The 19311-nt window shown below is 44.6% G+C and overlaps 2 protein-coding genes across 2 annotated transcripts; both read right to left on the reverse strand.

Moving 5' to 3' along the window:
* Positions 1–786: 786 nt before the first annotated feature.
* Positions 787–3101, reverse strand: LOC110336875 (zinc finger protein 525-like). Its single transcript, XM_021219619.1, has 4 exons — positions 3071–3101; positions 2413–2499; positions 1206–1835; positions 787–1121 (listed from the first exon to the last, which is right to left on the reverse strand). Exons 1-4 carry the CDS (start codon positions 3099–3101, stop codon positions 787–789), a joined length of 1083 nt encoding a protein of 360 aa, XP_021075278.1.
* A 7449-nt stretch (positions 3102–10550) lies between these two features.
* Positions 10551–17469, reverse strand: LOC110336754 (zinc finger protein 419-like). Its single transcript, XM_021219487.1, has 5 exons — positions 17214–17469; positions 15265–15303; positions 13664–13790; positions 12508–12606; positions 10551–12062 (listed from the first exon to the last, which is right to left on the reverse strand). The coding sequence occupies exons 1-5, from the start codon at positions 17289–17291 to the stop codon at positions 11155–11157; spliced, it is 1251 nt and encodes a 416-aa protein (XP_021075146.1). The 5' UTR covers positions 17292–17469; the 3' UTR covers positions 10551–11154.
* Positions 17470–19311: the final 1842 nt, after the last annotated feature.

Here is a 19311-nt window from a genome sequence, read left to right on the forward strand (position 1 = left end):
AATGCATCTTTTAAATTAATTCCTTGAAAAATTCATATCTGCAAACAATGTCCCTTTTTTATTTACATTTTTTCATACAGTGTAGTTTGATCATATTCTCCCCCCTCCCCTGACTCCACCCAGATTCTTCTCACCTCCTTCCCCACTCTATTTAATGGTTTTACTTTCTCCGAAGAACAAAATATTAAAACTAAACAACAACAACAACAATTCACTGGTCAGCTACTCCTGGGCATAGGGCCTCTCCTAGAGTGTGGTTCATATATCCAGTGATAGTTCACTGGAGAAAACTTGGGTAATCAATTGCTTCTTGGTTAGAAGGGGGATTCTGTGTGCACTTCCCCTCTTAGTACTAGGATTTTGTCTGGTTTGAACGTGGTGTCTTGTCTGTGCTGCCAGTCTCTGTGACTTCCATTTCTCTCAGTCCTGATGTGTATAAACAGACGTTACTTTTTCCTGGGTACCCCTGGCTCATATAATCTTTCTGCCTCCTCTCCTCTAGAGATCCCTGAGCCTTGAGGGGAGGGTGTGAAGAAGACATCATATTTAGGGCAGAGTGCTCCAATGTCTCTCACTCCCTGTACACTGTCCAGTTGTGGCTGTCTGACTTAATTACCAGCAAGACGCTTCTCTGATGAGGGAGGAGCTCACCATGTGAGGGTCTGGGAGAACGTCCTCCACATTTGAAGTGCTCAGGTTTTTTTTTTTTTCCCCAGGGAATTTTCAGGTGTTTGGACCACTAAGGGACTTTGGACATTTTTTTTTTTTTTTTGGCTCAGTGGTCATCTATCTGTTGTGACCCTTGCGATGTTTATAGATGTTTATTGCAATACACTTTGTTGCATTCTTTGCACTCCTACTGCTTTCTTGCGTCGTGAACTTCTTATGTCTAATGAGGCTGTAACCGGAAGTGAAGATCCTCTCACACTCATTGCACATGAAAGGCTTGCTGTGGACATTTTGGTGTTTCACAAGGTGAGATTTTTGGATGAAGCATTTTCCACATTCACTACACTCAAAAGGCCTTTCCCCATTGTGCACACGGTCATGATAACAAAGGCCGGATTTTTCCTTAAATGATTTCCCACATTTAAAGCACTTATAGGGCTTTTCACCGGTGTAAAATCGATAACGACTTGTGAGGCTATCTCTGTTCCTATAAAATTCTCCACATTCAGTGCACTCAAAGGGCTTTTCCCTGGTATGGACTCGATAATGACATACCAAGCTGGATTTGTTCCTGTACAATCTCCCACATTTATTACACTTATAAGGCATTTCTCCATTGTGGGCATTTAGATGGTGAGTGAGAGAGTTTTTATAATTGAAAGCTGTTCCACATTCGCTGCATTTAAATAGATTTTCTCCAGTGTGGATTCTCAAGTGCACAGTGAGATGGGCATTTTGCCGGAAGGATCTCCCACATTCAGAGCACTTAAAAGGCCTTTCTCTAGCGTGTATTTTCTGGTGTCGGCTAAGCCGGAACTTATGACTAAAAGTTTTGCCACAGACACTGCATTTGTAGTCTTCATTCTCGGACTGAATGGACTCTGCGTCCTCAGAGCTTCTGTGTGGCTGCCCAGTGCTGGTAGTCACCTGAGACCCAAGAAGACTTGAGGAATCCTGGAAGTCCATCACATGGTCTGTGCTTTGTGACGTCTTCTCTGGAGGGTCACTTCTGCCAGACTTCATAGCTGGAATCCTGACCTGTTTCCTTTGTAGGGGTTTCTTAGCACATCTCTGCGTCTGCTGTTCAAGCATGGTTGCATCCATCCCTTCTTCGGGAGAAGTGCTCTGCTCAATGGGTGACATTTCACCCCCTCTGTTCCAACATCCTGAACACAGAGAAATAGTCCTGAAGGGCATGGAGGTTATGGGATGACAGGCAGCACATATTGCTAACAGTGCTCTGAGATTCTTCACAGAACAAGAGGGCTAGTTCAGGATCGTAAGGGGCCCATTATCATGTTGAAATTGTCAAGATTATCGTCTCTAGGGACCGTAGGGGCAGCAGGAATATAAACTAGAAGCAGAGCACAGGGAGGAGTGGAGCAGAACATAGCACACTCCTCAGCAAGCCTCCCCTGCTGAAGAAGCAGGACACAGTGCAGAAGGCTGTTTATGTCCATAAGATAACAGTAACCAAAGAACCTATGTTCAAGGATGCTCAGGACACACCACACACTAACAGTACAATAAAGGAAGCGCTGTGCTTCAGTGGTGTAAAGATTAGTACATGAAGAATAGCTTTGGTTCAGAATAATGGGGAAACCAGAGATGGAATCTGCCATTATCCTTTGACTTGGCACCAAACCATCAGAACCAGTAGAAATATACTTCATATGAAATATACATATGTATACTTCAGCATACAACAGCAACACACACCCTCCAAGTACTTGTCCCACATACCTGGAGCCTTGAATCTCAGTGTAGGGGTGAAGGGACCTCCTGAAGACTCCAGCTGAGTGATGTCACGGACCCCAGCAGGTATGAGTCCTAGAGTAAAAAAAATGGGACAAGTTAACATTGCATACTAGAAACAATGATGCAAAACATGGTCATCCATAGGAAAGAAATCTAATAACAATGGTCCGTAGGAGTGTCTTATGGGAAAAAAACCCATCAAAAAAATGATCACAACAATTCAACAATTACTGCCACAGGCACACCCAATGCCTGCCACTTAGAGGGAGAAAGCTGTACCCAGAACATAGGGAAATCATGTAGTCATAGTGTCACCAGCCCACAGTCATCAAATTGACCTCTGTTATGCTCACTATATGGCTGCTTATCCCATACTGCTTCCTATGTTCCTTTCTGTATGAGAGAGTGAGAGAGAACGAGAGAACGAGAGAGAGAGAGAGAGAGAGAGAGAGAGAGAGAGAGAGAGAGAGAGAGAGAGAGAATATGAATTGTTCTAAGCCCAGGATTATCACCAGTATTCTGTACTCCAGGATGTTTGGAAATGATTTACTAAACATGGCATAACTTTGGAAAAACATATCCCTCTGTAGAAAAGATGCTACATCCATCATAGACTTGCCCTGGTAAGATGGGATGCCCTTACCCAATGAGGCCATGAAGACAAAGATCTCCATCATCACACTGTGGTACAGGAGCCTCTGAGAGTCATTAAGAAGTGTCCATTCTTCTTCTGAAAAGTAGATAGCCACATCCTTGAATTCCACATGGCCCTGCCATGATGAGGATATCTGAGTTCACACGAAACCATCTCCTGTGGCACTCCAGCCATCTACAAGACAGTCATTCCCACTTAGCTAATTCCTCAGAGGGTACTAAGCTCTGAAAATCCAGTCTCTCCTCAAGGTTTCTCTGACTACTGTGTTCATCAAGCTAACACAGCAGGTAGGTGGACAGAAGAAGCCCATCTATTCCTCTATTACAACATTTAAAGCCCCTTGTTTCTACCAAATAATTCATTTGGGCGCCTATAGATGATCTTAGTACATATGACCATTTGTGCCACTCCACGATGCAAAGGCACTTGGGCTTGGAAACCATGTATGCACACTCTCACCATACACTTTATCTGTACCTATATTTCTATTTAGCATTCAAGTGCAGGTGCTCAGCTACTGAGCGATGTACCCCTGCCTAACTCCAACAAAGAGTTTTACACCTGAGGATTTCTGAGCATCGTCAATCCATCTCAGTTCCAGGCTTTCTATAATGGTCATTACTGGAAGTTCAATGCCTCTGAATTTTAAGACAGTGCTGCCATAAGTGGAAACCTATGCTGGCTAGTTTTATGTCACCTTGATACACAAACTAGAGCTATCTGAAAGGAAGGAACCTCAATTGAGAAGATGCCTCCATAAGATTCAGCTGTAAGGAATTAAGGAGGGATTGATGAGAAAGGGCCCAGCAAGACCTGGGTGGTCCCATCCCTGAGCTGCCAGTCCTAGGTTCTATAAGGAAGCAGGCCGAGCAAGTGAAGGGAAGTAAGCCAGTAAACAGCATCACTCCCTGGCTTCTGCATCAGCTCCTGCCTCCATGTTCCCGTCTTGTCTGAGTTCCTGTCTTGACTTCCTTTGAATAGCAAAATAAAAGTATAAGTCAAATAATCCCCTTCTTCCCCAACTCGCAATTTGGTCGTGGTGTAAGACAGGACCTCTCCATATAATCCCTGTTCTGGACTCTGGGACCTTATTTTCAGTAATCATCTTCCCTGGCAAGTATATAGAAGAACAGGAGGGTAGCAAGCAGAGTCCCAAGGCATTACAATCCCAGAGATCACAAAAATGGCCATGAAGCAAGTCGTGGGGGCAATGTCCACTTAGCCCTTCTTCATTGGTCGTTGTCAAGGATCCAAGAGGAACCTGTGAGATAACAAAGCTCCAAGTAACAAGCTATGATGCTGGTATCTCCCAGGTTCACCTAAGCCCTCTCTCATATCTACAGTAAGGTGTACCCAACTGTCACCTGTGCCCCAGTCCTCAAGGAGAGCTCTTTCTGTGTCCTCTTGGGAAAGGAAGCAATATTCTCAGTCTTGTCTATTAGAATACAGGAAAAGGTGCACATCTTTAATTCCAGCTTTGGGAAAGAATAGGCAGGCATATCTTTGACCCTAAGGGCAGCCTGCTAACCACAGTGAGTAAGTGAGTTCAAGGCCAGTCAGGGCTACAAAGCAAAGTCAGGTCTCAAAAAAAAAATACCCATGCATGTATATTATTATGTTACGTGCAGTTCAATGTGTGAAGTAATAATGATTAATAATAATAAAAGGTGCTTCCTATACACATAATTTTTGAAGTGTTTTAGCACAATGTGTGGTGGTGTATACCTTTAATCTCAGCACTCGAGAGACAGAGACAGGTGAATCTGTATGAATTTGAAGCCAGTCTTGTCTACATAGTGAGTTACAGGCCAGCCAGGGTTCCACAGAGTGACTCTGTCTCAAAACAAACAAATAGCTGTCAGTATAAACACTAATATATGCTCTCAGAATATATCACTTTATTTATATATATTTATTTACTATATTTAGTGAAGACTTATACCAGGCATAGTGGCATAGCCTTTAACCCCAGCACTCTAGAGGCTGAGAAAGGTGGGACTCTGTTAATTAGAGGCTAGTCTGGGCCACATAGGGAGTTTTGGATCAGCTAGGGCTACCCAGAGTGATCTTATCTTAGGGGTAGGGATCACAAACAAATGTGATAGTCAACATTTTAGACTTTAATCAAACACTAAATATGGGTTTAATCAATTGGTAGGTGCTTTTAATAATGTTATGTCCACAATAACACACACAAGTGTGTGTCTGAATCTCTAGATATATATCCATCAAGAGAGTCTCATTATGGCTATCCTTGAACTCAAAGAGTTCTGCCTGCCTCTGGGGTCAGAGTGGTGACCCAACTAAGCCCAGCAATGCTGTTTTTATTGCCACTGTTTGGGTATGGATCTTGACCAGATCCTGTTGAAATTAATACCTTTTTTATTTATAAACTCGACAGTCCAGAATCCTATTCTTTAATGATAAACTTTAAACCCTGAACATAACGACCCAATAGAAGCATTCCTAGCTCCAGGTCCACCCGCATCCTCCTCCACCTCAGATCCCACTTCGTAAGACTTTTCGTTTTATTTTGTTTTTCAGAGACAAGGCCTGTCTGCATATCCCTGGAGGCCTCAAACTCGCCGTGAGCCTCCTGCCTCTGCCTTCCAAGGGCTAGGATTAAAGAATTTTACCACCACACCCGTCTAATAGAACTCTTTAATATTCTCCTCCCTTAATATCGGCCCAGGCTTTGTGTTGGTACTGGCGCCTGGTGACCTCCCTTATTTATTCTCAGCTCACACCCTTCCCCAGAACTCCAAAAGTGAGCGAGAAGCTGCCCATCTGACACTCTAATTCTGATACTCTAGCATCAGCACCACCAAGGACAAACTAATCTCAATCTGTGAAGTTGCTGCGGCACAAACTCTCAGACCTCCATCTTTCCAGATGGTCAGGAAAAAAAAAAAAAAAAAAGACCCGAAAACCTCGAATAGTCTTTCATCTTTATTTGCTGCCCTCTGCCCGGGAGAGTGTCCTGACAGCAGTAAAATCCGTCAAGAAATCTGATAGGGTCCTTTTCGCCAAGATGGCACTAAAAGCGAAGAGGGACGCGCCTGCCCCTTCTGAAGCCAAAGACCGAGCGAAGGCCTTGGAAGTGAAGAAGGCAGTGCCTTACAGCAGGGCATTCCCAGCCACGAAAATAAGACCCAGCGGCTCTGGAGGCAGCCAAAATCTCCCCGAAAGAGTGCACCTGGGAGAAACAGGTTGACCACTACGCTATCATCAAATTCCCACTGACTACCAAGTCAGCCACGAGGAAGACGGAGGACACGCTTGCGTTCCTTGTGGGACACTGATAAGGCCTGACAGAGAGAAGAAGGTGTGTGTTCGCTTGGCTCCTTATTATGATGCCCTAGATGTTGCCAACAGGATTGGGACCATCTAAACAGTCCAGATGGCTAACTCTAAACATATACTTTTTTTTTTTTTCACCATAAAAAAAAAAAAATCGGATCTGTCCTTTCCACCTCTGAAGTCCACACCACCCTGCAGGGTGGAAGGTCTCCCCTTGTCCCCATCCACAACACTCCGATTCATGCAGGAGGGTTGAAGCTTTGAGGAGTCGATTCAAAGTCTCCCCTGTTTATAAACCCATAGCCAGCGGCATCCTTACAAACCGAACTCAGCTGCGTTAAGCGCTTGTCAATCACCTGCCCCACAGATCTTGCCTTCTTTTACCTGGAATTTTGAACCTCCATGAAACCTGAGCCCCCTGACAGATTCTAAGATGGGGTGACTCTGAGTTTATCCTCCACAGATTACCTCCTCGAACTTTCACGGTTTTTTTTTTTTTTTTTTTACCTCAGGCAGCCTGAAGAGCCTCCCTTCTTCTTACTAGTGTTTTGAGACTGGGTTTCCCTGTGTAGCCCCGGGTAATCTGAAACTCACTTTGTAGAGTGAACTGAACTCAGAGACTGGACTGTTTCTGCCTTCTGGGTGGATGAAAGGTGTGCACATACATCATTTTTAAGGCGTACCCTTAGTTTTGTGCTTTTCTTGTCTTTCTGTGTGTATGTGTATGTTATTGTTTTAAAATTCCATGTGCATGAATGCTTGTTTTTGTCTTTATTTGTGGGGGGTGCAGATCCTCACTCTATAGCCCTCCCTAGGCCGGAATGCTACTAGACTGGCTCTGAACTGACGGATCTGCCAGCCTTTGCCTCTTGAGTGCTGGGCTTGAGGCGAGTGCTACCACACCTGGCTTTGTTTTGACTTCAGAACAAGTGTCCAAGTCCATTTCCTTTTTTCGTCCTTTAGTGTTTTGTGACAGACTTCATTCTGCGTTCCTGTCTGGCCTTAGGCTCTTGATTCTCATACTTCAGTCTCCTGAGCACCGGGATTGTCTGCCTACCAGCTCCTCAGGATCCCACCAGGGAGAATCCAACCATTACCACAGTTTTAGAGCCAAATTTGAAACAAGCTTTGTTTTCTCTCCAGTTAAAGAATTAGAAGGCAGGAAAGAGTCCCTAGGTAGCAGCAGGGAACATCTCCAACACAGCAGACATGAGCAGACAGCATCAGCCTGTCAAGAAAGGCCTTTATTAGATATGAGGAAACACACTCATACAGCAAGCACACAGAGAGAGGGAGACTCTAGAAGTTGAAGCCCAGCCTCTCCTTGAGGGATAGGTTTTTTGTTTTGTTTTTTTGTTTTGTTTTTTTTAAAGCAGTAATATAGACCTTTATTATCACTATTGATTGCTATATGTTATACACAGTCATGGGTGCTATGCTTTTATACACCTGGAAGTGTGGTAGCCTGGTTTACACCAACATGAGGGGTACCACAATTTTTTTTGAGCCACATTTGAAGCATGCTTTATTAAATACTGGCCAGGATGATGGACACTGACTGGGTTCACACCTAGGATGCCTGAAGTATGGCACCAAATTACATTAGTCAGAGGCTTATAAAGGTAAAATCCACAAGGACATGTACTTCCTGCTTCATCTAATCAGGGCAAGTATACACCATGCCATACTTCCTGCCTACATATCTCTTGCCTATATGTGGTCAAGCAGATCCTGTGCAAGTTGGGGCAACCGACCTTGTTTACAAAAGTGAAAATGTGACAGTCCCTAGCATTCCAGAAAGTTATGTGTCCTTAGGCAAGTGGGGCTGTTTTTATAGAACTCTTAAGCACAGTAATTAGAACTTAAAATATAACTTTAGCCCACACAGACACTCAGCGGTTTTCAGGTCTCAGCACTACCTTACCTTGATCTGTCAAGGCAGCAGAAATGTTTAAGTCTTGACAGATCCAGGATATTGTATGTAGGAAAACACCTTTAATCCCAGCACTGTAACAGCAGAAGTAGGCAGATCTCTCCGAGTCTGAGGTCAGTGTACATAAGTGAATTCCAGGACAGTCAGGGCTATAGAAAGAGACACTGTCTTGAAACAAAAGAAACATAATGAATGAATGAATGAATGAATGGATAAATAACTAGACTTTAATCAAATGACAAATATTTTTAAGCAAATGCTAAGCTCTCATAATATTTTATTGTCCATTTGTGGATGAATATTGACTCAGTACATTTTCAACAAGTACTTGCTAGAAAACTGAGACTGGCTGACCCTGAGAAGTCAGCTCTTTGTTTCAGCTAACTGCCAGGGGTACATTCCATTCCAAATTGTGAGCATATATATATATATATATATATATATAAACAAACAAAACAAAACAAAACAAAAATGTAAAGAGAGAAATTCTAAGAAAAAAATTTTTTTGTAAAAAAAAAAAAAATCATGAAATGGACTAGAGAGCTCAAAGGCAATTTTCTCAGCATTGGTGAGGAAAAACCAAAACCAAAACCTGAGCAGATAGACGAGCTGCAACCTTCAGCAGCTGCCAGGAGGCAACCTAGGAGGCCATGTTTGAGTTTGAGTGGGGCTGGCGTGTCTGTCCTTCTGCTGATGGAGATCAGGAAGCGAGTTCATGTTGATGGGAGCTTTTTGCTGGAACGGACATAGTTTGGAGAACCAATGGCAAAAGACAACACACCAGAAAGAGTACAACCCATCTTTGGCCAGTAGTGGAAAGAAAGGGGAAATGTTTCTGAGAGGAAGGGAGCCTCTGGGTCTGGGTGTGGTGGCGCAGGCCTTAAATGGAAGCACTTGGGAGGTAGAGGCAGATGATCTCGGTGCAGTCAAGGCCAGCCTGATCTACAAAGCGAGGCCCAGAATAGCCAGAGCTACATAGAAAAACCAAAAAACGAAGGGAGGCTCTGGGGGCTGCCTGAGGTAAATGATGAAAGTGTGGGGAGTAGACGGACAGGTTCATAAGCTCAACGTCACCTCACCTTAGCATCTCTCCAGGGGACACAGAAAACAAACAAACCAAGTATGTAGCAGGGTGGCTGAGATGGCTCAGAGCTTAAGGGAGCCTGATGCCCTAATCCTCAACAGAGAGGCTTCATCCAGTAACTCATAGGAACAGCTGCAGAGACCCACAGCCAAACATCAGGTGGAGCTTGGAGCATCCTGTGGAAGAGGTAGAGGACCGTAAGAGCCAAAGGGTAAGGACACCACAAAACAGCCCATGGAATCAACTAGCCTGGCTCACAGAGACTGAAGCAACTATCAGGGAACCTCTATGGGTCTGACCTATATCCTCTGCATGTATGTTATGGTTGTATAACTTTGTGTTCTACTTTGTGGGACTCCCTCTGACACTTCTGCCTGCTTTTGGGAGCACTTTTCCTCCTGCCAGATTGCCTTGTCTAGCCTCAATATGAGGGTTTGTGCCTAGTCTTATTGTAACTTGTTATGCCACATTTGGTTGATATCTCTAGGAGGCCTGGCTCTTTTCTGAAGGGAAACAGAGTGGATCTGGGGAAGAGGGGAGAGAGGGGAGGGTAAACTTCAGTCTCGAGGTAACATATGAAAGAAGAATATATAACTTTCACCCAAAACAACAACAACAAAAAATGCCTGCTACCTTGCAGGGGACCTAGGTTCCATTCCCAGCATGCACACAGCATATATAACTCATGTCCCAATGACTTCTTCAGGCACCACATGTGTACTCAAGACACACAAATACACATAGGTAAACACATAAAACATTTGGGCTACACTTCAACATGAGAAGCACCATAGAGCTTCATCAAAACTAGTGAAAATTGGGGCAAGCAAGCAAGCAAGCAAGCACAGGGGTTTTCCTTGCATCGATACTGTGGTTCACAACCACAGTACCTCTAGTTCCAGAAAAGTCTGTTTTCTTCTGATCTTTGTGGGCACCAGACAAAAATATGGTATACATATATAGACATATGTATATGGTAGACATACATATATGCAACCAAACACTTATACACAAAATTAATTATCATATACCAAACAAAACAAAATAACCAAATAAGCAAGCAAGCAAGCAAGCAAGCAAGCAAACAAACAAAAACCCCAAACCTACTAAAACTCAGGAGCATAACAGAAAACCTCAAGAGTCATTAAAGATTCCAGAGAAGAAAAACACATTTATTCAGGGCACTGTAACACTCAGTAAAAAGAGAATTCATGTCTCATTATTAAACCACTCCATTCCCCTGTCATCCAAACTCAGTAGCATGGAAACCCCACTCCACTCCATCAAGTCAAGAACACATAGTTCAGTCTCACGTAGCTCCCTGGCGTCAACTCCTTTGGAAAAGAAAGATGACAGCAGTCCTCATCATGTCCCAATATACCTACTAGAGGATGAAGTTTCAGTGGCTGTGTCTCACAAAGGCCACTCTCAGAACTTCTCTTTAAGGTCAGGTTCAATCCTAGGGCTGAAGGTTTGCCAGCAGCTGAAGCTGCTCCCTACAATTTCTGCACCCAGACGTATGCAGGGTGTGCGTGTTGTTTTCAGAAAACACATGCTCCGATCAGAGCCTATCCCAGAATCCAAGGGATGCATTCTAGTCCAGAGACCCCTCCACTTTTATGGGCTGGAGGTGTGGCTGGATGATGCCCATGTCTGCTTTGAAGCGCTGGACACTTCTTTTTTCCCCCTGCTGAGATTTCAGGTGTTCAAGGAGATGACTAAGGGACTTTTTCCCCTCGTGGCTCTCCTATGGGTTTATCTAGCGTGAATCTTCCGGTGTTTGTACAGGCTAGAGCTACTGCAGTACACCTTGTCACACTCCCTGCATGCATACTGCTTTGCTACAATGTGCACTTTCATGTGTCTAATGAAGTTGTAGCTGGAATTGAAGACTCGTCCACATTCATTGCACTTGAAAGGCTTGCCGTGAACTGTTAGATGTTCAATGAGCTCGGAGTTTTGGGTGAAATACATGCCACATTCACCGCAGCTGAAAGGCTTCTCCGCAGTATGACTGTAGAAATGATTCAGAAGGCCCTCTCTGCTCCTGTACGATTTGCCACATTCACTACACTCAAAGGGCATTTCACCAGTATGAAATCGATAATGGACCTTAAGGCCTTCTCTGCTCCTGTACGATTTCCCACATTCAGTGCACTTAAAAGGCATTTCTCCTGTGTGGAGTCCCTGATGAGAAATAAGGGAGATATTATGCTTGAAGGCTTTGCCACACTCACTGCACCTATAAGGTTTCTCTCCAGTGTGCATTCTGAAATGCTTAATGAGAAAGGCTTTTTGGCTAAAGGACTTCCCACACTCACTGCACTGAAAAGGCTTTTCTCCAGTGTGTATCTTCCAGTGCCGATTGAGGTGGGATATACTGGTAAAGATCTTGCCACAGTAAGTACATTTGCAGTTCTTCTTCTCACTCTGAATGGTCTCTCCACTCTCAGTGTTCGTGGGGGTGTCCCCACTACTGGAAGTCACTTGATGCCTGAGAAGACCCGAGGAGGTCTGGAGGATCGTCACATTGTCTGTGCTTAGCAAGGGTGTCTCAGCACAGCACAGCATGTGCTGTTGCAGCGTGGATGAACTGACACCTCCTTGTGTGGACAGGCTCTGATTAAAGGGGGATGTTTCACTCTCCACTTTGATCCAACAACCTGAACACAGAGAAATACTGATGAATGGCATATAGACTGTTGAATGACAGACAGACAGACAGACAGACAGACAGACAGCACCTAATACTAATGGTGATCTGGGATTTCTCACGGAACAAAGGGTCTAGTTCAGAGTAGATAGGGCCAGTTCCCATGCTTAACTTTTCAAGTTCATAGGTCTAGGGAACTTAAGGGCAGCAAGAACACACGCATGCAGTGAATCACAGGGAGGCATGCTAGGAACCATAACACACTCCTCACCAATAGCTTTCTGCAAGCCTCAGCTGCTGGAGATGGAGGACACAGTGCAGAACACTGTCTAGGCCCCAAATACAGGGTAACTGAAGAACCTGCACTCAAAGACTGCCCAGAGTAGAATGCACACTGACACAATAGAGGAAAGCCTGTGTTTCAAAACGTTCCAAAAGGAACAGACAAAATGTACCTGTCCATAAACATGGAGTCAGGAATCTTAGTGCAGGCACAGAAAGATCTCCACAAGACTCCACCTGAGTTGAATCATGAATCCCAGAAAGTTCAAGTCCTAAAATAAAATAATATGAGAAGTGAGCGCTCTATACAAGGACTGGCTGATCTCCAACCCATAATAATCCAATTTGGAAGGAACCTCTTATGTCTGTTGGGAAGCTTCACCTGTCCAATAAAGCTGTAAGCCTAGACTGGGCAGATCCTGAGCTATTCTAAACTACATCCAAATCACAGGCCTCAGGTAGTTTGAGTCTTGCCCTGCTCGTGTTGTTCCAGGTGTGTCGTTAGGACAAGCTTCTCTTAGTCACGTGCTCATGGTCCAACCTGCCTCATGGTGACCTTCTCTGTTATCTTCCCCCTCCTTCCCTTCATGGTCTCTCTTGAGACCCCTCACTCGATTCTTAGTCCTTCCTTCTTCTCGTCTCTGCCCAGTCATAAGCCCCCAGACATTTATTGGCCAATCAGGAATCATTGGGGAACATTCTTTACAGTAAATCGGATAACACAGTGCCCCAAGATCAGGTGGTAGCCTGGACTGGGACACAGAACTCAGTTTGGGAATACACAGCACATAAGACTAACCCCAACAATACAAAGTAAAGAAGCCCAATGAGAACATTCGTCATAAGAGTGTCTTGTATGAAAAACACCAAAGAGTAAGCCCTAGCACACACAGACACAAGGCATGTCACCTAGATAGAGAGCGTAGTACCAGAGATGCCATGTATTTACAGTGTCATCAGGTCAGGGAGAAATGACCACTGTTAAGACTCCTAACCCCTTAGTGGTGCAAATCATTAATCCCAGCACTTGGAAGGCAGAGGCAGGAGGATCTCTGTGAATTTTAGCCAGCTTGGTCAATACACTGAGTTCCAGGAGACCTTGCCTTAACCCACCACCCAAACAAATACTGTCACCCCAAACTGACTCCTGTTTGCCTTTACTGTATTTAAGAGTGAAAAAGTAGTTGTACAACAAGCCTATGTCTATAACCTGTATTTTCAGCTATAGGACAGTTGAGGAAAGACTGAGTGTTCATAGGGCAGCTTTAAGGTGAACATGTCTCCTGGTTTCTACCACAGTCATGCTCTGACAAGATAGGAGGTCCTTACTCAGTGTGGACACCAGTGTGAAGATCTCCGTCATCACAGTCTGGTACAGGAGCCTTTGAGAGTCATCAAGCAGTGTCCATTCCTCCCAGGAGAAATACACAGCCACATCCTCAAAGGACACGCAGCCCTGCACATGGGGAAAGTTGAATTTGTTTATATGAAGCCTCCTTGTCAGGGACTCTTCGTATCCTCAAGACAGTCATTTCTACTTAGCTTCCTATCTCAGAGGGTACCAGGCTGTGAACCTATTGACACCCAGCTGTCCTCCAGGTCCCACTAACCACTGTCCTCAGCACTCAGCAACAACAGGCAAGTGGACATGCTGGCTCAGTTACTTTTCTCTTACTGTGAAGAGACGCCATGACCAAGGCAATTTATAGAACAACAAGTTTATTGGGGCTTACACTTCAGAGGTTGAGTCTGCAACTTTCATGGCAGGGAACATGGCTACAGGTATATATGGCACTGGAGCAGTAGCTGAGAAATTAATTACATCACGATCCATAGGTAGCAAGCTAAGAGAGCTAACTGGAAATGACAAGAGCTTTAAAAACATACAAGCCCACATACAGGGACACATCTCCTTCAACAAGGCCATTTCTCATAATTCTCCCCAGACTTTTAACCAGTGAGGGCCAAGTATTCAAGTCTATGAGCCAAAGTAGGGCATGTTTGTTGAAACCACCACAGCTGGAGTCAATCCAAGCTAGAAGGCTACCATGGAAAGTCCCTCCTTTCTATCAGGCTATCAGAGAATTCATCTGGGCTCCTCCCAATCATCTGTTTCACACAGACCACATTTGGGCCACTGTTGTCCACTCTGTCGCTAGCATGAAGGCCAGGAAGTCATCTGTCCATGACCTCACAGCATACACATCAGTCTTTGCACTGAGCTTCCATTTCCATCTCAGCATGCAGACTCGGCCCTCAGCTGCTGTCTTACCCCAAGCCTACCTTCCACTAAAGCCAGCCGACCTCATGCATGCCTGAGCATTTCTAATCATCCCCAACCCATCTCACTTCCAGGCATCCTCTAATGTCATCACTGGAACTTTAAGACCTCTGAATCTTCAGCCAATGGTTACCATAAAGGGAAACCCAGACATATAATCCCTGCTGTGGATGTGGGGACCTTTCATTCAGAGCATGTGCCAAGGAAATCAAATGGAGGGTGTCTTAGTTAGGGTTTTACTGCTGTGAACAGACACCATGACCAAGGCACCTCTTATAAAGAACAACATTTAATTGAGGATGGCTTACAGGTTCAGAGGTTTAGTCCACTATCACAGGGCGGGAGCATGGCAACATCTGGGCAGGCATGGTGCAGGAGGAGCTGAGAGTTCTACATCTTCATCTGAAGGCTGCTAGCAGAATACTGGCTTCCAGGAAGCTAGGGTGAGGATCTTAAGCCCATGCCCACAGTGACACTCCTATTCCAACAAGGCCACACCTCCTAATAGTACCACTCCCTGGTCCAAGCATAAACAAACTATCACAGAAGGACAGAGAGAATACCAAGCACAGAGTCCCAGGACATCACCGTACTAGAGGTCACTTATGTGTTAAGTGAGGCGTGTGATCCCTGGGTACCCTTCACTTACCTCTTCCTGGTTGGCAGGTTTCACTGAATACTGGGAAACCTGTAGAAAAACAAGGTTGTGAGTAAGAAGCAAGAGTGTTGGTATCCCAAAGGTTCACCCAAGTCCCCTCTCATACATGCAGTTGGGTACCCCCAAGTACCCCTTGGCTCCATCCCTTAATGGTGTCTCTTACTGGGTGACCTTGGTCCAAGAATCAATCTCTTCAGTTTGTTACCTGAGGATAAGCATGGCAGCCTGTCTCATTTACTGTTTTGTTGTTGTGAAGAAGCACCGTGGCCAAGGCAACTCTTACAAAAGCATTTAAGTAGGGCTTACTTATAGTTTCATGGGGGTTAGTCCATTATCATTATTATCATGGTGGGAAGCATACTGGTGTGGTACTGGAGCAGTAGCTGATTTGAGCTTTGCATCCTAATATAGACGCAGCAGTAAAGAGAGGGGTGGGGTACGGGCACAGAGAGACAGACACTAGCGTTGGCAAACTCTCCCAGCTACACACTTCCTTTAACAAGGCCACACCTCTTAGTTTTTCTCAAACAGTACCACTCCCTGGGGTGACTAAGCATTCAAACACAGGAGCCTATGGAAATCATTCTCATTAAAACCACCACACAATCCTTGCTCAAAAGGAAAATTATTGTACCAAACTCAGTCCGATGTGTCAAGGACTCAGTACAGGTATCTCCTATGCCCATGACTAATGCTTGTGTCTGGAATTTCACAAACACACAATTGTTTCAGAATGTATAGGTTTATCTATATATAATTAGTTAAGTATGGGGAGGCAGGTGGTGGTGGTGGCTTTCATCTTTAATCCTATACAGAAAAAGCCTGTCTCAAAAAAACAAAAAAAGATGTCGGGCAGTGGTGGCACACTCCTTTCATCCCAGTACTAGTGAGGCAGAGACAGGTAGATCTTTGAGTTCAGGGCTAGCCTGATTTACAGAGAGAGTTCCAGGACAGTCAGGGCTACAAAGAGAAACCCTGTCTCTATAAAAAGCCAAGGGGAAAATGAAAAAAAAAAAAAAAAAAAAAAAAATGTAAATAAAGAAAATAAAAAAAAAAAAAAAAAAAAAAAAAAAAAAAGGTGATAGGTAAACATGGTGTGCACCGCTTTAAGTGCAACACTTGGAAGGCAAAGGAAGGCAGATCTCTGAGACTGAGGCAAGCACGGGCTACGTAGGCCAGCCAGACCTGAGTTCGAGGGGAAAGCAGTTAACACAGCAGACTTTAGTTAAATGCTGAGTGTTTTCACATAAGTAAGTAAGTAAGTAAACGAATAATAAAAGGGAAATAAAGTACTACTTTACAGTCAAAGAGGCGGGAAGTGGGAGGTCCTGCCTTTAATCCAATCACTCTAAAGGATTGCAAGTTTGAGGCCAGCCTCGTTTACATAGCGAGGTCCAGGACCGCCTGTACTATTGTCTCAAAAAAAAAAAATCAGATATTTGAAGACTAATCTCTACCTCTATGGTCTACAACCCTAACTGCTGCATTAGCGCACAGCATTTACCTAAGGATTCATAGATCTCTGTCTCCATCCACATAACTTCATCCTTGCTCAATATTGCCCCGGAGATGCTTGGGTAAAGTTTGAATTGATCAAGTTTCACCTCTGTTCAAATCTTCCGTGTCTACCAGTCTCTCTCTAAACAAAAGTCAGGTCCTTAAGTGCACTGGGCCCTTTTTCCCTCATCTAACGCCAGTAGAGGTCACCCAGGGCTCTGTGTCCGAGCTCAGGCCCGCCCACAAGCCTTGGGAGGTACAGTCCACCAGACACTGTGAGTCAGAGGGGATGGCTTTAGCGATCTAGCACACAGATGTCAAAAAACATTATTTCGTCCACCGGTGCCCTACAGTCGGGGACATTGAAGGTCTGCCCAGTTGGCTCCTGACCCAGATCTCAGCGCTCTAGAACTCAGGTAGGTGGGCGATCACTAGGCACTCACCTGGGGCAGGGCTCCACCCGCAGCCTCCACAATCACCATCGGGCTCCAGAGGATGGTGGGGCCCTGGGAAGTCGCCATCCGCACTCGAAGCTTGGATCAGATCACACGGGCTGTCGCAAACCAAAGAGATCCGTCTCTGTGACGGAGGACAAACGCTTTTAACGTGCCGGCTTTCCTGCCATAGCCAAAGCAGATGACACTAATTTTCTGTGAGCCATACTGACGGGTCCAGGAAGTTACAAAGAACCTCCTGCACGCATAGCTAAAAGGCCCGCCCAACGGTTCTCGCCGGCGCTGAAATGCCCATTTTCATTGGCTGAGTTTCATGCAATGTTTTCTGGGCAATGTAGTTCAGACAGGATCAAATGTCCGCGACACAACTGCCCTGTTTGATGAGACTGTCTCAGTGGATTTCTTGGCACTGGTGTGGAGACTATTTTCTCCACACTGCTTTCTACCTTAGGTGAGTTAGATGTGGATTAGAAATAGTAGAGGCTGAGCTACAAGGCCAGGCTTGCTGGAACTCTTTTTAAATTACAGACCTGCAGGCAGAGGCAGGTAGATGTCTGTATTGTAGAAGCTAGGATGTCATAGTGTGTTCCAGGACAGACAGGGCTACATAGTGAAACTTTGTTTTATTTAATGTCTAGAAATGCATGAGATGGGCAAAGTTGAATTTTGCATCATTTGAGACATCTGCCTTATGTGAAATGATACTTGCCAGGTTCGTGAGCTAATAAATACAGAAAAGGTGACCATGGAAGAGGGGAAGAGGACATGCTTGGATTGGATTCAAAGATTCCTTCATTACAGGATTCTAGCTAGATTCAGATGCTTCTCACACCACTATGGAGTCGTCAGGATTAACGCTTCTATTGCGCTAAAGGGAAAATTAAGGGAATATCGGGATTCAGCTTAGGAAACTTTTGCTGTGGCCATCCCCAAGACTGCTCCGGGAAATGCGAACAGTGGTGTATCTGTAATCATGACAGTGTCAGCAGGAGTCCTGTTAATTTTATGCACACCGCTTCTCCACGTTCCCCTTCTGCAACTGTCCCGGTCTCCATGGTACACGTTGTCTGAACTCTATTACCCAGAGGAGATGGTGCATATACACCTTTCATTCCAGCACTTGAGAGGCAGAGACAAATGGATCTTTGAGTTCAAGGCTAACTTGCTCTACAAGAGCAAGTTCCAGTACTACACAAGAAACCCCTTTTCTAAAAGAAAAACAAGAAGAGGAGATAGGTTTTGTCTTCTGACATCTGGGCAAGTCTGAAATCTGCACTGCCTTAGTGTGACTGATTCTAAGCCTTAGGTAGGAATGCCTCTATTCATGTTCCTCTCTGGGCAGCTGGGTCAGCTGGGCTGCAAACTCTTGATGCAGATGAGGTGAGGCATGATCCCTGGCCTACTGATGTAACAGAACCCTGGGGTCTGGATAATGAGCCCAGGCATAGGGCTGATGTTCCTGATGGCAACCCAGTCCTGAAAGGTTGTGTTTTTTATTTTTACTCTTCTGAAGATCGTATTCACTTTCTGTGCCGATACTGCTCCTGTAAACATGTGAACATTACTAAGATACTCCAGACTTTCTGCAAGCAATGTGGCAAGCACCAGCTCCACAAAGTGGTACAGTGCAAGATGGACAAGGATTCTTTGTCCAAGGAAAGTGGCAATAGTCAGATGAAGCCTGCTTTCTGCCCAAAAGGTTGAAATAGCATCTAGTGCTTTTAACTGCTGAGCAATCTCTCCAGCCCCTCTTGGGTTTTGTTTCTTTTGTTACCCGTTGAGTCAAGCCAGGACAATGTGTGACAAAACAACAAGTTCCAGTGACTAAATTGAAGTCCCCTATGTTACATATATTAAATATCCTGTCACATTGGTGAGAAAGGTAACTGATACAGCTTTCATGGCTATCAGACCTTCTTTAGAACTGTTTATATCCCAAGTGTCCTTTTCCCTTTCTTCTCTCTCCCTTCCTTCCTTCCATCGCCTTTCTTTCTTTTTCTTTCTTTCTTTCTTTCTTTCTTTCTTTCTTTCTTTCTTTCTTTCTTTCTTTCTTTCTTTCTTTCTTTCTTTCTTTCTTTCTTCCTTC

Source organism: Mus pahari, chromosome 19 (genome assembly GCF_900095145.1).
Source record: "Mus pahari chromosome 19, PAHARI_EIJ_v1.1, whole genome shotgun sequence".
NCBI lineage: Eukaryota > Metazoa > Chordata > Mammalia > Rodentia > Muridae > Mus > Mus pahari.

What these genes read in the sequence shown, in the direction of transcription:
- LOC110336875 (XM_021219619.1), bottom strand. Translation starts at nt 3,101, where the DNA reads ATGGAGATCTTTGTCTTCATGGCCTCATTGG. An exon ending in ACTGAGATTCAAGGCTCCAG is followed by an intron (nt 1,836 to 2,412) that starts GTATGTGGGACA and finishes CTCTGTGTTCAG; the next exon opens with GATGTTGGAACAGAGGGGGT. An exon ending in GGTATGTCATTATCGAGTCC is followed by an intron (nt 1,122 to 1,205) that starts ATACCAGGGAAA and finishes GTTATCGATTTT; the next exon opens with ACACCGGTGAAAAGCCCTAT.
- LOC110336754 (XM_021219487.1), bottom strand. Translation starts at nt 17,291, where the DNA reads ATGGCGACTTCCCAGGGCCCCACCATCCTCTGGAGCCCGATGGTGATT. An exon ending in CACACTGGTGTCCACACTGA is followed by an intron (nt 12,607 to 13,663) that starts GTAAGGACCTCC and finishes ATTTTATTTTAG; the next exon opens with GACTTGAACTTTCTGGGATT. An exon ending in GACTCCATGTTTATGGACAG is followed by an intron (nt 12,063 to 12,507) that starts GTACATTTTGTC and finishes CTCTGTGTTCAG; the next exon opens with GTTGTTGGATCAAAGTGGAG.